At 36.1% G+C, this 18,494-nt stretch overlaps 1 protein-coding gene across 5 annotated transcripts in view; it reads right to left on the reverse strand.

Annotated features, from left to right (window-relative positions):
- Positions 1 to 4,667: 4,667 nt before the first annotated feature.
- arhgef18b (Rho/Rac guanine nucleotide exchange factor 18b) overlaps positions 4,668 to 18,494 on the reverse strand; it is a 98,408-nt gene continuing 84,581 nt past the window's right edge. For all 5 annotated transcript variants that reach the window (XM_087304011.1, XM_087304010.1, XM_087304009.1 and 2 more), the window contains 3 exons: positions 8,771 to 9,095; positions 5,902 to 6,015; positions 4,668 to 5,781 (listed from right to left, as the gene is read on the reverse strand). In XM_087304011.1, the coding sequence (XP_087160137.1) occupies positions 5,636 to 5,781; positions 5,902 to 6,015; positions 8,771 to 9,095 (585 nt within the window). In that variant the 3' untranslated portion in view covers positions 4,668 to 5,635. The remainder of the gene's footprint in view (positions 5,782 to 5,901; positions 6,016 to 8,770; positions 9,096 to 18,494) is intronic.

Below are 18,494 nucleotides of genomic sequence, written 5' to 3' on the forward strand. Positions count from 1 at the left end.
GTTTAAATACATTTGTATAAATGAACTAAAAGAGCCATTTTTAAGCACATTTCATCACTTACATATATTAGGAAGCATATGGGTCATTTTTTTCTCGATGAGCAAAAACTACCCAGATTAACCTTCCCAGAATGTAGCAGGGTGCTTTTTGGTAACAGCTTGATAAAAGAGGACATTCTGGAAAGGTTCTAATACCATAGAGCCGAGGTGTCCAAACTTGGTCCTGGAGGGCCGGTGTCCTGTAGATTTTAGCTCCATCTTGCCTCAACACACCTGCAGGGATGTTTCTAGAAAGCCTAGTAAGAGCTTCATTAGGTAGCCCAGGTGTGTCTGATTGGGGTTGGAACTAAACTTTGCAGGACACCGGCCCTCCAGGATCGAGTTTGGACACCCCTGCCCTGGAGTAAACAATACCCGCTTTTACACTATTGAGCCGAAAAGTATGAACAGACAGCCAGATACGGATCCAGTTGTATTTCCACATGAGCCTGGTATGGCAACTACTCTTTTATGTGGCTACCAGTTACTCTATAGTTGTTTAAATGGAAGCATGATTTTTCCATTTTCTGTTATTTAACAAGGTAAATATCAGATAAGAGTCCTAAAAATAGAAATATCTAATCATCAATCATATTTATGTTTACAATACACAGTGCAGTGGCTGACATATTATTGAATGTCAGTTTCTTTATCAGCACCACCATGGAAAATGAAGCCGTATCCGTGCTGACTGGCCCGTTTTGCCATGGAATGGAACAGTTAAGCAAAGAGCCTGATATTGTATAGATGTAAAGAAAAGTTTCATGGCTATCCGACAGAGAACATTCTGGAAACCAAGAATTGATAGTTGGGTTACTGCTCTTTATTTAGTTACAAACTTTCATTATATATAACATATATTAGAAAACTGCAAACCAAAATAATTTATTTTAAAGATTTTTTTTGGCCTTTTTGTCTGTATTAGATAGGACAGTATTTAGACAGGAAGCGAAGTTGGATAAAGATAGAAGGTGTAGCGTAGGGAAATGTCCTCAAGCCGGGACTCAAACTTGGGTTGCCCTGACATGCTACTGCAGCATATGTCGGCGCACTAACCACTAGGCTATTGCGCCAACTAAACTAAAACTAATAAAGTAGAAATACACAAAGTGCTAAACAAATCATTTGGGCTCACTTTACCTCTCTATTTTGGCACCAATTCAAATGTGCAGGCTTTGTGTATATTTTGTGGAAATACGATACAACAAAGGGAATTTATTTCAGAAAGCATGGTAAAACTAAACATTATGCATTATACATTTTAAACAGCATTATATTATATTTAATCAGCTAAGTTTCACCGTAGCTAAGTTTCAAAATGTGAAATATATATTTTTATTATTTTTGTCTCTTTTTCTTTTCAATAAACAATTGTATTTGTATTGCTTAAAGATGATATTTTACCTGAACTTGTGTCATGTTTTGCATATTAATGAAGCATTTTTGCAGAAGTAGATGAAGCTGATTGTCTAAAATTAACTTGAGCTCTGTAGTGAAACTTACTGTGAGCACAGAATATTTACAGTTGAGAAAGTCTTATGCGTTTAATATTGTGCAGAGAGTTCGTAGAAAAATAAGACGTATGTATGGGTGCGGCCAAAGGAGGACTGACCAGGAGTGACCAATTCCACTAAACTCCACCTGTTAATATAAGCTATATATAAGAGGGAATCAGGAAATGAAATTGGTTGCACACCCCTGAATGTAACTCTTGCATTGCAATGATGATTACAGAATTCTGTGAATCAACTTATTCATTTTTATCTAATAAATTACTACGATTTTTGATACTGAAAACCTCTCCTGACCTTTTTTATTGAACATGCATTGAATTGACTAAACATTCCAACAAATACAAAGTACATTTGAATTTTTGGCTTTTGTAAATAATGTAAAGAAACAGGGACGAGTTTAGATACTACTTATCATTAATGTCACAGAAAATGAAAAGTCAGGTTGACAATATAGTACATCAGAGATTATACATTGGCACATCACAACAATGAATAGGAGTCAAACAGAAGTCAGTTTTTTCACATATTTTATTACTAAAATGTCTCTAAAGGCAGCAGTTTTAAGTGTTCACAAGTATTTCTATCATTTAAAACTTCGGTACAGTGAGTACAGTGCTGTGGTAGAAAAAAAATAAAAATCACACTGGCCTTGTGTTCTACAAACTTAAGACACGAAATATCAGAAACATTAACACTTTAGGTCCCCTTACAGTATGCTGGTATTCAAAAAGTGGCTAGTGTAACTAGAAACAGAAAAATCATATATATATTTTTGACATATCTGAAATAATTTGACAATTTCTCCAATGGATGACGTCGTACATTCAAAAACTGCAAGACGATACAGTCACAATGAATGGCGGGCAATTTAAAGCAACCTGATGGATTTTTGTTTCACTTTTGTACAAGAAATCAAAGAGGACAATTGATTTAGAGGTAAAGTGCGCTGTAGCTAAAGAAGTGAAACTAACAGCATTTAGTCATTGACTTCATTAATATTTCCTCAACATCATTCGACATTCATGCTTCATTGATGGCCAAAAAACAATCTGCTACAAATTGAAAACTTGCACCACAGAAAAGCCTTTAGAAACCCAAAATCTAGGATGAATAACATTAAAAACACTTTCTTACATCATGGTGAAATGTTATCTGAAAGCAATGCATTGTGGGTCTCATTGAAACTAAAATATTAAAAAATGAATGACACATGACAATGAAATAAAATTATACCCCGATCGAGTGCCACAACCATCTGTGATGGCCACAATCACATAATATCTACATCTCATATCTATGTTAAAAGGAAATTATGTACAACATATACATACAAATCACGCGGTCGCAGGAAACTAACGTTAGAGACTTCAGGGTTAGATTTAGAAACGATCCTCAGTCTTTGGTGGCTTTACTCTGAAATTTACAGTAAGTGTTACATCATGAAGCTGTTTCTGTGGTTGGCTCGAGAACAGAGGACATACTTGACAACTTCAGGGACTTAAATTAGACGTGGAATGAAATAAATGTGGGTCATAAGTAAAGAGGCAATGCCAATGAGTAAATCTGTTAAGAGCAAACAAGGTTAAAAGACAGATTTCCTCCTTGACTGTGGAAATATTTAAGACTTGGGTGGGGGAGGAAAGCTTCAAAAAAATGTATAAAACAATATTTAACGTCGAAAAAGACAAACTACTCAGGTTTGGCACGAATTTGAAACCTCCACTATTTAGGACTGTTAAAATTTTCATTACCGCAATGGCTAAAATAAATTAATAAAATGTAACTGTCATTACTGTAATTGTGTAGAGAGATGTTTTATGTTCGGTTTGTTAATAATAAAAAATGGTCTTAATTTAGAACAGAAATTAAAATCTATTAAGGACTACTTGCATTTCATTACCACAATGCAAAAAAAAAAAAAAAAAAAAAATATATATATATATATATAAATTGTCATTCCTGTCATTTTTTTTGTCCAATTACAGTGAAGTAAATATTTTCATGATGTACAGCAATGGTCCCCAACCCCCGGGCCGCGGACCGGTATCGGTCCGTAGATCAGTTGATACTGGGCCAAGAAATGATGAATAGTTTCTGTTTTATTTATTATCCGAGTCTAAACGATCTTTTATTTTGAAAACTATTTTATAGTTTGTTTGTTTTCTCTCAGTTACATCTCGGTTACTTGAGCACTAAAAGTTAACCCACAAGTTAGCATAATAAGTAAGAAGGACCTACGAACTGTCCAAGAATGTATCCGCAACCCATTTGTCTAGAAATCAGGTAAATCCAGCATGTCTGTGCAAGATCGATTGCTGTAGACTGTAAATGACGGCGACCTTGTTCACACGTCGCATCTATTCCTTGCACAAGTTCGTTTCTTCCAATAGAGGCGCGCTGCATGCGCAAGCATATTGGGAGCAACGTGCTCTTGTTTTCCAGGTGCACCCAGTTGAAAACATCTCAGCTTTTCAGAATGCCACGAATGCACCACGAGTCATGTGACAAAAACTGACCAATCAGCTTTATACTTTTTATACATTTCGGTAGACTAATTACCTCAGACAAACACAGAACACCCAAACACTGCAGTGCTTTTTAATGTTCTCCATAAATAAAACTTGTATCAGAGCTGCAGCAATGTTTTGTTATCATCATCTAGGAAAACTGTTGATGTTCACCTAGCAACCCCCTCCACCCCCTCATCTCCTAAATGCCAAAATTGTCAAGTGTTGACCAGTCCACGGTGATAAAAAGGTTGGGGACCACTGATGTACAGTATACTGAAGCTGTATTCACACCAGACGCTGATGAAGTGTCAAGCGCATTTACATGTGAAGTCAATGCAAAGACGCGAATAGACATCCTGCTCTGCATTTCATGCAGATGAGGTAGCGCGAATGTGACAATTCACTCAAATTAAGCGGAGCGAGTTGAGCATTTTGCGTGTTTGACATGCTTAACGCACGTATTGCTTGAGTTGGAAAATCTGAACTTCAGCGGAAATTCGTGCCACGTTAACCAATCAGGAGCTTTCTCTTGTAGCGGCGTGATTATCACGTGTTGCCTGTTGTTGAATAGCAGCTATTCTCTCAATAAAATCCATGTTAGCCATTTAGCAACGAAGCTAGTCACAGGACAGACAGAAGTCTTGCCCATGACACAAAATGCGCGTCTATTGTAAAGCGAATTTGCTGCGTGAATAAATAGAATTTGACGTGCGAATGAAATGAGTAAACTCAAAAAAGAATGGACTAGCGCAATTTATTTGCATGTTCTGTGTCTGGTGTTAACATAGCATAACAATTGTAATTTTTTCAATATTTGACAAACTACTTTATACCACAGTAATGAAAATGTTATTGCATTGCGGTAATGATCAATTAAGATTTTAACCAAGTCATGTCTTAGATTGACTTTTTGATGATTTTAATGATGAAAACAGGATTGATTATATAAAATATTTGCATCCTTCATCTTGCTTTAGTTTGAGTGTTATCTCAAAATATCAAGATCATTTGCTCTCTTCATTTTGAAGACACAAAAAAGAAAAAGAAAAGAAAAAAAAAGCATTTTCTTCAGATTTTCTGGTAATAATTGGGAAGAAATCTTTAAAAAGACAAAACCCCATGGATAAAATGACCACTGAAATGAAGGCTTTTCTTCAATGAAACAATCTAGGTTAAAATCCAGCACATTTGTCTACAGTGTACGGTCCAAAACAAAAAACAATATCCTGGACTCAATAAGAACGGTTGCCGAAATGTCAAACCTTTTAATCCATTTGTCCTTATCCATAAGCAATAATGCTCCAGATTGACCACAACATACTACAACCAAATCTGAACAGACCTAAGAGAAAACTGTCATCCAAAAACACTGGAACATTAGCTCTGTGCAAAATTGCGACCCAAAAAAACACGCCAATTTATCCTTCACATGCTACAGTTTTCTTCACGCTAGTTAACTTCAATCATGAAAAGTCTTTGGGTTTTCTGGACATTTTTTTTTCCTTCACAAACTTCGGCTCCATTAGTAGTTTAAGACAGCTTCAAAATGTCAACATATACACCATGCGGTGTTCAGAAAAAGATAACGTCCTCCTTAGCGGCTTCATCGCTAACAGTGTACGGTAGGGTTTGCTGGGAGGTCTGGTTGTGGGTTTTGGGAGGGGCTGGCGCGAGGCTAGACTGGGCATCAGAATAAGCGTCTGGAGGGCTGAGGGAATCTGTAGGGCGAGCAAACCAAACAACATGCCTGTCAGCCGGGCCTAATGACTGTTTACAGAGCGGGACGCAGCCCGTTCAGCCTCAGCTGGGGAATGTCGGGTGCGGTTTGTTCGTCTTACCTGAGTGCGAATGCTGAGGTTGGTGAGGGCTGATGGGTCGGCGGGTTTTGTGACCTCCGTCTGAATCCCTTGCTGACAGCTTGATGGGCAGCATCTGCTTCATGTCCACAGACGCTACAAAAGAGGTGAAGATGGATTTAGAAATCAGCAAATTCAGCTCATAAAAATGTTGATAGGTGGTCGTGGAATGACCAGTGTGGTAATGAGGGGAAAAAAATAAGACCACACAAAACATAAATGGAAAAAATAGTTTGATGCCATATTTAACTGCTGTGTCGGCCTGAAAATCAAGTTGAATTTGAACAAAAGATTAGTAAGACTTGATTTTGGTCTTTTAAGAACTAAATTGATGGTTGTGCTTTGCTATTGATTGATCTCTAGTAATTGAAGGGTTCATTTGTTTAGATGACACAGCTTAAAAACAGCAAATACTACCGTCATTTTTATTCATTGATATTCTTATTTATAATACTTGTATTTTGTGTTTCTTTTATTCTTGTTGCTTCACCATGATGTATATGTAAATCTGTATTGTGTTAAAAATGTATTCAGATCATTTTCAATAGTTTATATATTTTATTGACTACTCTTTGGATCACAAAAACGAGAATGAGAGGGTCTGAATAACATTAGACTTCACTTTCAAACATCAAAAAACTGCAATGAAACTAATAAACAACACGATACGAAACAATTTAAACTAACACATTAGCCCCTTTCACACATACAGAAAGGTTGTATGTGTGAACAGGTCCTTTTTGAAAATACTGGTAAATTGGTTCTGGCTATTTTCCGGAAAGAGAAGTTGTAACATTACCGGTAATTTGCCGGAATGCTGCACTGTGTGAACGCAGAAGGAAGATGACGGAATAAGCGCGTGCACGTCTAGAATGTGCTAACGTGAGACGTCTGCTTTAGCCAATCACAACAGTCAGACGCATTTACGTCCGCGCGGTTTGTAAGAATAAAAGCCTTTGAATATTTTTCCAGACACATTTAGCTGCTGAAGTTAGTCAGATCACGTTTATATGTTCTTCTTAATGCCAAATGTGTAAATAATCATCGATGAGATGCTTATGATAAGCCGTTGTTTGTTTACCTTCAAGCTTTGCGTGTGCCTGTGAAACAGCCTGTGAGCGCCTGCACACGCACATATTATGAACATCTCGACATGCGAAAGTGATCCTGTGAAAGTTGTTCACAATATTGATCATCCACAGAGTTTGTAATTTAGTCAAATGTTTACAAATACAAGCGCAGCCGTTTAAAGCTCATTTGTGGTGAATGATGTCAGAATTTACCGGTATTTTGGAATGGATGTGTGAATACTCTTTTCCGCAAAATTTCCGTAACGTCCTCGCCTGTGTGAACAGCGCTTTTTTGAATATACCGGTAATGTCGTTCCGGAAATTTTCCAGATATTTACCAGTATCACTGTGTGAAAGGGGCTATTGACTGAAAAATAGTATAAACTAGCGTGAGCTAAATGAATCCTGCCCTTCTCCATACTTGAAAAAAGATTTTTGCTGGTTGTTCAAACTACTTACAATGAGGAAAATAAATATTGAACGGTAATAATTTTTCTCAGAAAACATATTTCTATAGGTGCTGTTGACTTTTACCTAGGTGTTGGTAATACCCAAAGAAATCCACATATGCAAAGAAAACAAATCTAATTCGTTTATAAATGAAGTTTTGTGTAATAAAATGAAATGCTAGGAGGTGTAGAAAGGCAGTGAAAGCCCAGACAGCAGCTGAAATCTCTCAGTAGTTATTCGTCAGTGTAAATCTATATTAGCTGCTTCATTCCAACATCTACATTAGCAAGACGATGAAAATGAAACGAGAGTGGACATTTTAGCAAGACAATGATCCAAAACACAGCAAAGTAAACTCTAAAATGCTTACAGACAAAGAAAAAACAATCCATAGAATGGCCCAGCCAATAACCTGACCTGAATCCAATATGAATACAAAATAGAGATCAGTTTGGATAGATAAAACCCACAGAACCATCAAGATTTTTAAAATCACACCTGAGCAATGCATGTGACTTCATTCTCCACATGAGAGTCATCTTTAAGCTACGATCATCAAAAAAAGCCTTTTATATAAAGCAATAAATACGTTTTAGTAGTTCAGGACTTTCTCCTCGTGTCATTTCATTGTTATCACATATTTATATTGTGTCATATTCATTGTTTTGTTTTATTTTTTATGTTTGTATTGTTTAGGTTTTTATCAAAATCTGGTTCAATTCCATGTCAACAGCTCCTTTAGAAATAGTAAACCCAGAGAAAAACATGACATGTTCAATACTTATTTCCCCCACTGTATTTAAAATGAGCTGAATCAACACAACACTTTGCTTTTATGGGCCTTAAACGTAATTGTTTTATGTTCAATTCACTTAAATTAGCAAGTAAACTGAATCCATTTGTGGTGGAATAACATGAAGGAACTGTCTAAAACCCAGCATTTTAACAGTGCACTCCACATTAGTCATTAGTAATATTTACTTTTTTGTTTCAATTTTCCACATGATTTTGTGGGGTGACTTTTCATGAGATCTGATTATGTGTGCTTACTTGGCTAACATTGTTTACTGTAAAAGAGCATAAATTATGCACAGTGATACAATAACACTATGGTGCGATATTAAGCCTGTATGTACTATACCATGGTAATTGTAAATCATTGAAACATATTCAAATAATTTCAATGCAATTTAAAAATTGATGAGAATGAGAATAAGATTTCTCCATTATGGTATTTTGCATTGAAATGTCCTGAAAAACCATCAATACGGCAAAATGAACTCCCACAGACTATCATTAGGAAGTCTCGAATAAACCAAAATTGTGCTCACCCAAACTGTCGGTACGGTGGGAACTCTTCCCCTTTCCACTCTTCTCCTTGCCCTTGCTGAGGGCGGCGAGTTTGGTGGGGATCTGCTGCTGGACGCTGCCCTGCTTGTGCAGCTGGTTGGTGGTGCTAATGAGATGGATGGGAACCTCGGTCTTGGCAGGCAGGGTGTTGCAGGAGCTCTCTCTGCGCGAGTGGACTTCGGGACGTTCCGGATAGTCTGCGGGGGATGCAGAGAGGCTGGCCCGCAGGAGAGACTTCTGAGGGTGCGTCTGTTCTCCTGCTCCACCCAGCAGAAACTCACCGTTGAAGCTGGAGGAAGTGGAAAGCTGAAACGTAATGCAAAATGCGAAGGTTAGAACCAAGTAGGGCTGCACAATATTGGAAAAATCTGATAATGCCATATTTGACTTTTCTGTGATTAATACTGCGACATATACAAATGGATTTAATAGCTTTATTTGACAGTTTTCTGATTTCCAAGTTATAATATAATAAATTGAATATAGTTATAATAATGTTCAGGTAGAGAAATTGCAAAAAATATTATTTTTCTTACTTTGTCTCGTTTCTTGTCCAAATATCTAAAAAAATATTGTAGGTCAAGTAAAAACATTGTTTTGTTTTAAAAAAAAAATAGTCAAATTAGGAGTTTTTCCTTAAAACAAGCTAGATTATGTACCAATGTGGTAATTAATTAAAATTATCTTATTTTCGCTTTAAAATGTAGATTTTTGAACTAGAAACCAGACAAATATTATGTAAAAAAAACATTTTTCCCATAAATCGTATAAATAATTAAATACAATTAATAATTAAATTTTTATATTTTTTACACTTTAAAACATCATACTTTTTTGTGTCCAAACTTTCTTGAAATGCTCATTCTAAGGCATTAGATACACATGCAAACGATAAACTTTCACTCAATTATGTTTAAACTCAGCAGTGTCTCTACAAATCAGATGTGTTCTGTAGCTCCTGGTCAATTAGAATTCAGACTCAACATTTCATATCTTGTGATGTGACTATTGCTGATGTGCGACATATCGATGCCAAAACTATATATTGTGCAGCCCTAGAACCAAGCATTGATATATCAAGGGGTTCATTGTAATCTTAAAGGATAGCTCAACAAAATATGAAAATTGTTATAGATTATTCAGCCTCATGTTGTTCCAATTGTACATCGATGAAACCCATATTAAGATATTTTAGATTAAATCATAGAGCTCTCTCGTTCTCCATAGACATAAACATCTCAAACAACATCCATAGAAGTCAATGATTTTTTTCAGTAGTTCAATCAGAATATTATTAAGCTACAACAACAGCAACAAAAAAATGTCGCACAAAAAACTAAAATAATGTCTTTATTCAACAGTTTGTTCTCCTCAGTGTCAGTATAGGGTGCACGTTTACAAAATGGCACTATGCTCTTTACGCTGCAGACATATTACCTTGGATATGCCTGTGCTTTGTTTTCAATAGAGGAAGTTGCGATACTTTAGATACTAAATAGAGCTCTCGTAAACTTCGTGAAATTATCTGCCAATAGGGTAATTAATTACAACTATCTTATTTTTGCTTTGAATGATATTTGGACTAGAAACCATATAAGAATTAAGTAAAACATATTTTCTTTATGAATAATTAAATACAATTAACAATTAATAATTGTAACACCTTAAAACATCATACTTTTTGTGTCCAAACTTTCTTGAAATGCTCATTCTAAGACCTTAGAAACACATGCAAATTATTACCTTTCACTCAATTATGGTTAAACTTAGAAGTGACTCTACAAATCAGATGTGTTCTGTAGCTCCTGGTCAACTATAATTCAGACTCAACATTTTATATCATGCAATGTGACTATTGCTGATGTGCATGTTGAGATATCGATGCTGTAATGATATATTATGCAGCCCTAGAACCAAGCATTTATATATCAAAGGGTTCATTGTCATCTTAAAGAATTAGTTCAAACGAATATGAAAATTCTGTTATGGATTTCTCAGCCTCATGTTGTTCCAATTGTTCATCATTGAAACCCATTAAGAAATTTTAAATCAAATCTGAGAGCTCTCTTGTTCTCCATAGACATCAAAAATATCAAAAAACATGCTTGGAACAATCCGCGACTATTCAGTTGTTTAATCCGATTATTATCAAGCTACAAGAATACTTTTCGTGGCACATGAAACAAAAACACTGGCTTTATTTAACAGTTTCTTCTCCTCAGTGTCAGTATAGGGTGCACATTTCTAGAATGGCACTGTGCTCTACTCTTTATGCATGTCATGCTTAGTTGTACTGCAGACATATTATCTTAGATACGCTTGTGCTTTGTTTTCAATAAAGGAAGTCGCGGACGACCATCATGAGTATAGACACTGCACAGACTATTGTGAACGTGCGCAATATACTGACACTGAAACTGTAGAATAAAATGAACATGACAACGGAATCTGGTCATTATAATTCTGTAAGTCACAATTCCATCCTAGAATTTTCAGAATTTAACTTATGCAATGCAATGTCTGCTGAATAAAATCTTTTGTTTTAGCTGTGCACGAAAGGATTTTTGTAGCTTGAAAATGTCATGGTCTGTTTTGACTCTTTTTTTTTTGGTATTTTTCTGGATTATGAATAAGTCGGTGTTGTCGCTTGCAAAAGAGGAAGCTCTTGAATTTCATCTAAATTATTTTAACTTGTGCTCTAGAGATGAATGAAGGTCTCAGGGGTAAGGAACAACATGTGGGTGAGTGATTGATAAAAGAATTTTAACTTTTGGGTAAACTAACCCCTATTACTTTCATTTTTTTTTTAAAATTTTGAACAAAATGAAGCCTAAATGAATTCCATTTCAGGAGTTCAAAATGATTTTTCAAAGCAAACCTGCTCTAAAATATCAGTGGTTGGTGATGGTGATGAGAAAACAGGTAGGTGTGGCTCTGATGCTCTGGCTTTTTTTTTTTTTTTTTTGGAAATCCTGTATTTCCCCTGTTCAGTTTGATAAGGAAGGTGTCCAAAAGTGAAATCAAACACTGAAGATCTGCTTCACAGCAGAATTTAAAGAGCAATTCTAACTGTTTATCACATTTAAAGTAATAGTTCATCTAAAAGTGACAATTCTGTCATCATTTATCCTCTACTTGTTGTAAACCTGTTTAAGTTTTTCTTCTGTTGAACACAAAACAATTTTGAAGAATTCTGAAAGCAGCAGCCATTGACTTTCATAGTATTTTTGTTACTACTACGGATGTCAAGAGCTGCTGATTTCCAACATTCTTCATTATATCTTCTTCTGTGTTCAACAGAGGAAGGAAATTCATAAAAAGCATCAGTAAATGGTGAGCAAGTTTTCATTTTTCTGTAAACTATATGTTTTAATACTTTAAAGTTAATTTACTTAACTGGATGGAACGAGTCAGTACGTTTACTGAAATCTCCATCGCATTTCAATTAAATATGTTTAAAATCTTCATTGTGAGCGTGAGACACAGGAAATGCTGCATTACGTTCCATGTCCTGTTGGATCTCCAGTCCACAGAAGAGATTACAGGACAAAGCTAAATTCAAAACACATGCTGCTTTGCGTGCAGAATGAAGAAAAAAAAAAACCTCTGATGCTCTTAACACCAGCATAAAATGTAACAAACCGAAGACGGCTCCACATGAAAGCAAGTCAGACATGAGGTAAAGATTATTAATGCACATCAGCAGCAAACAGTTAGCAAGCAGCTCCCTCCCAACCCTTTTCATCCTGAGGACATAGCGTACACTATTTGCAAGGATTGTCCATCTGGTGCAACCAACTCTTGCTCCAGGGTATTACGTAAGTCCTGGGATGAGAATATTGAAGATACTGTACGCAAGAAGTTCAAATGATTAACCTCAAAGTCACCAACACCCTTAGCTTGTGGTGAGAATTGAATAATCATGGTTCTCCGATACATTTACTTGAGGGTGTGGAGAAGATTGGCCACCATCTCCACACCTTCAAAGGTTAAATCATTGAAATTTAATGCTGCCCTCCTGCATCTGTTCATTGTGACTCTGTAAGTCACTATTCCACCCTTCAATTTTCATCATTTACATTATGTAATGCAAGGTTTTACTTTTTATTAAATGTACCATGTCAGGCCATTTTATTATGGGCACATTGGGCTGATCCCATTTTTGCCTTTAGAACTGCCCTAATTATTTGTGCCTTCAAATATTGTCATGTCATTTAGACATACTGTCATGATAGCATGGAACAAGCAGATCCATTTTCATCTTGCCTAAATTCATCATCTTCTTCATTGGGAATCATTTTGTGCTTGAGCGCCTTAAGTTACTTAACATTGGAACTACCAGAAGTCTATAACTACAAGAATTACCATGGTGGTCATTCTGACCACTGCCATATAAGACATTATATTGTCATGTCATATATACATTCAATTTAATTTCAGATATTCAATTTAAGCTTTAAAAGTCTGCTGTCATATTTTATTAAGTCATCACCCTAAAAATACAATCTTTTTGGTAATAAACCCTATAAATGTATGCACAACTTACTTTTAGTTTCACTTTCTTTTCACAAGCAGAGAAGGCTTTTCTCAAAGCATTGAAATTGCTGTTTTGAAAGACATATCTGAAGTAAACTTATGTCACTGTCAGCATAAAGTTATGTTTTTTGGTAGCAGGAAGTTGCTAGGCAACAGAGGCACGCATATTAAAAATCACCAGACACTGAAATGCATGCAGTCATTATGAATGCGATGGTAGTTCTACTAATAGTTTTTGTGTTTTGTAATTTTAATAAAATACCCATGTTGGAAAGAAATATATACACATATAAAAGTCAAGGGTATAATAAATATTTGTGTTTTTTTTTTTTACATTTTATTGAATAGCAAAAACTAAAAATGACCACCTCTGTAGTTCGAGTTTTAAGTTGCTCTAGGTATGTTAACAAAAGTGGCTGACTCATTGGCTGACTAATTTACGCAGCATGTCAAACTAAAAAAAGTTTACCAGAAGTGCAGTGTTAACTTTGTAATTAACACTGTTGCCTATAAATAATTGTTGACTATAGTAAAAAAGACAAGACTAAAATGTAGTCAAACAAATAAAAAAATGTTGTTGTAATCCGCTGCATTGCGCTGTTAGTTTATTAAATAAGCGAATCAAAGCACATTCAGCATTCAGTCACATTCGTTTCTGTTGGCGCCAAGCTATTTTTGTTGATGAAATAACACCGCCAAGGCATAAAAAATAAAAAAAAGATGCTTTTTTAATGTCTGGTGTTGTTTGCGTTGGTGTGCATACTACTCATGTTTAGTCCTGAGAAGGCCCGCATTGAATCTGTATGCACATAAATAGGCAGGTTTCCACTAATTTATTAGCCTATCAGTGAATCTGTTTATTTACTTATGTAAAGGAGTGTAAATTTATATTTATTCAGCTTTTATATTAATTTCAATATTATTATTAACTAATATGCAAATGTTTATATGATTTATTTACAATTCAGTTTGAAGTAATATTTTCTGTCTTTTAGTAGATATATTATATGAGAGACTTGCTTTGTTTACCAAACAATAATCGAATTCTAATTGGATTTGCATTGTAAACCTTAAATAAATGGTAAAAGTACATTTTTTTTTTACTTCATGTTTAAGTAACTATACTCGCAAAATCATTCATTATAAATCCACAGATTTTTATAAACAATTGTGTGCAGAAATAGCAAAAAAAAAAAGTCTGGTCCCAGTTGCATCGCTAGACCCCTTTTACTAGGGCACGTGCACCAGTAAAAATTGCCAGTGCCCCAATAAAAGTTTGAGATACTATTTACTTTATATGCAAGTGTATTTATTAAGAGTGGTAATCTGTGTGAAACCGAACCAACGCTGATGAAAGCAACGTAGTTTAATCAAAAGCAAACTGAGCATGTGTGCAGAAAAAAAAACGAAAAAACAAGCACCATATTGTAGTGGCAATTTTCTTTAGGAAATCTCTCTCAGTGGTCAAAAAGACAAATTCTTACCTTAAGTGTCTTTAAAAGTTTTAGTCTTTACAAAGAAGGTCACACGATCATACATCGACAACAGTTTCAGCAGAGAGTGAGACGCGGAAACAGTGAGCGATCTCTCTTTTTACCTAGTTTGTAATAAGCAACGCTCCAGCTTTACATTGATGCACTGCTCTGCTCTCTGTCCCGGTTGTGAACATGCACGCTGAAAAAAATAGCCGTGCCGCATATGCGTTGTGAAACCGGCGTAACAGTCTTTTATGCGGAGGTGTCAGCACGCAGTGAGTTTTGCAAGTCGACAAAACAAAGTTTGAATAATATGATGGTGATCTTATTTAGACTAATTAAGGCTCCTGATAGACTTTTTTTTTTGAGGGGGAGCTGTGCCAGAGTAGAGCTTTATGTCTAGCAATGCCCCTGTCTGGCCCTCCTGAGCATAGAGCAAAAAAAAAGGAATCCAGTCGGGCCCTCATGGGGCATTAAATGTCGACGATTAGCTCAAAGTAAAACTGCATGGGTCTTCAAACTTTTACTTCAAAACTGATGCAACTATTAGTGATCATAGCTGCTTTAGAATCCTCAAAACTCTAGATTCAGATAGGTGGCATCACATGTCGACAGAAGTAAATTATAAATAATAAACAAAATATTGATAGCATCATATGGCCTTTGCTTCCATCAGTCATCTAAAGGTTGGAAAGGCCTGATGTTCTCCAACTGGCCCAAGGCAAAATCCTCACACAGCCTGCCCTTTGTGAAGCACTTTTCCCAAATGCTGAGATCCCAACACAGATGCTCCATTGTTTCCAGTCCTGAAGGTGCCTTCAGTAAATATAAGATTTCCAGAGCGTAAAAATGTGGGGGGGCGTGCAAAATCTTCGGCACAAAGACCTGACTGACATCACATAAACAATTAAGATTGGCTGCATTCCAGCGCTGGTATTAATGAAAGGGTGCTGGCAGGTAATTATACGTTGCGGTTTTCCCAACTCAAGACTTCCCTGGATACTTTGAGCAAATATTCATTTGCTGTGCACGGGCTGGTTGGAAGGGCTCACTGCTGAAAACGTGGCTCTTAAATCATGGTGCTAAATACCTGTTTCTGAAGGGCTGTTTGGGGTGTTTTTACTTCACGACGAAGCATCACAAAATACAGACTCCTTGGAAACAGGAATGTGGAACGTAAATCTTACAAAGCAAAACATACTTGGCGCTATAAAGGTTTCTGTCTTTGGCAAGCTGGAGGTTAGAGTTGAGTGAAAAGTTGAAGGAATATTTAAAATTTAAACGTTTACATTTAGTTAGGTGTTTCTGCAGGTGGTTTGTCAAGCCCACTCACTCTTTTATCTTAATTCCTTTTTTCGACAGGCTGTTTATACAAGATTTGTTTTTGCATTTTATATTTTGTATAAATATGATTTTATTTTTGTTTTAAGAGATATTTGTGTATGTGGCACGGTGGCTTAGTGGTTAGCACAGTCGCCTCACAGCAAGAGAGTCACTGGTTCGAGTCCCAGTTGGGCCAGTTGGCTTTTCTGTGTAGAGTTTGAAGCCGAAGGAAAATTAATGGATGAATAATTACGTACTTAAAAAGTAAAAAATATTACAATATTGTATGCAAGTTTTTTTGGACTCAATTTCTATTTAGCATCTTTACGTGTCAAAAATTATACATGAAGTTCTCGCAAGAAGTGTAAAAAAAAATAAAAATACAGATTTTTAACAATTTATATTTTTGATTAAAACTACACTTCTTGACAAAAGTCTTGTTGTTGATCCCAGTTTTAAGAGCAACAAATAATAACTTGAATTCTAGTTGATCATTTGGAAAAGTGGCAGAAGGTAGAGTTTTTTGATGGATCATCTGTTGAACTGCATCCCAATCATCACAAATACTGCAGAAGACCTATTGGAACCCGCATGGTGATCAGTCAAGTTTGGCGGAGGAAAAATCCTGGTTTGGGGTTACATTCAGTATGGGGGCTTGCGAAAGATCTGCAGAGTGGATGGCAACCTCAACAGCCTAAGGTAGAAAGACATTTGTGCAGCTCATTACATTACAAACCACAAGAGAGGGCAAATTCTTCAGCGGGATAGCCCTCCTTCTCATGAACATTATTGAGCGTGTCTGGGGTCAGATGAAGGAGGAAGCATTATAAATGAATCCAAAGAACCTTGATTTACTCTGGGAGTCCTGCAAGAACGCTTTCTTTGCCATTCCAGATGACTTTATTAATAAGTGATTTGAGTCATTGCAGAGATGTATGGATGCAGTCCTCCAAGCTTAGGGGAGTCATACACAATATTCATTCTTTTTCCACTGCACCATGACTTTATATTCTATACTGTACATTATTTCTGTTAAGTGACAAGACTTTTGTCTAAGCAAAGTCAGACCTTATTGTCTTAATCAAATAATTAAAAAGCAAAGCATGATCATGTTTAATTTTGGTAAAATAAGCATATCTAGAGACATTTGCCTTCTATATAAGCCACTTCTGATACAAAATGATTAACTAGGAAGTCAAATTATTATTTTTTGTTTCTACAACTTGGATAGGCGACAAGATTTTTGTCAGGTAGTGAATTTACTTGGTTCTGGAAACTACGGATGACATTTCATCTAGTTTTAAAATAAAAATGCTGCTTTTTAATTATTACACTAAACATAAATCCATTAAATGCAGCAAGACTATAGTTAAAATTTTGTACTAATTAAATTTTTTACTTCCGATTTTTATTCTGTATGTTCACACGATAAGAGGTTTCAGATCAGATACAATATTCTAGATTCATTCATTCATTTTCTTGTCGGCTTAGTCCCTTTATTAATCTGGGTCACCAGAGCGGAATGCACTGCCAACTTATCCAGCAAGTTTTTATGCAACGGATGCCCTTCCAGCCGCAACCCATCTCTGGATAACATCCACACACACAATCAAACACACACACTCATACACTACGGACAATTTAGCCTACCCAATTCACCTGTACTGCATGTCTTTGGACTGTGGGGGAATCCGGAGCACCCGGAGGAAACCCACGCGAACGCAGGGAGAACATGCAAACTCCACACAGAATCGCCAACTGAGCCGAGGCTCGAACCAACATCTCAGCGACCTTCTTGCTGTGAGGCGACAGCACTACTTACTGCGCCACGCCTTCGCCACAATATCTAGATGTTTTAGTTTATAAATATTGTCATCTAGGGCTGCGCATCGATAAACAATATCATATCGAATCACGCTAAAATTCATGTCGATAACGATGATAAGCTCTAGACATTTTTCCTCAATATTAATCCTAAGTGCCAATCACACAGCAGAAATATGCAGCAATCTATAATTGTGTTGATTTTAGAGATTCACCAATTTTTTGGCCTCTGAAAATTATGGGCCGAAAAAAGGTCATGCTGTGTCACCCAGTATTGTTTAAATCGCGCTCATTTCACTTTCCTGCCAACAGTTCATTTTCCTGCCAACAGTTCATTTTCCTGCCAGCAGTATCAGCCATCAGTCATGGTTGGATACTCTTTGAAAAGTGGAAGCAATAAAAACTTGTATTAAAATAGAAATCGTTTTCGTTCAAAATAGAAACGTATTATCAAGATAACATTTCTGCCATATCGCCCAGCTCTATATACATCGAGGATCTTAAAAGTGCAATAAAACAGATTTAAAAGAATAGTTTTCTGTTAAAT

Source organism: Danio rerio, chromosome 22, assembly GCF_052040795.2.
Source record: "Danio rerio strain M-AB ecotype USA chromosome 22, GRCz13ab, whole genome shotgun sequence".
Classification (NCBI taxonomy): domain Eukaryota; kingdom Metazoa; phylum Chordata; class Actinopteri; order Cypriniformes; family Danionidae; genus Danio; species Danio rerio.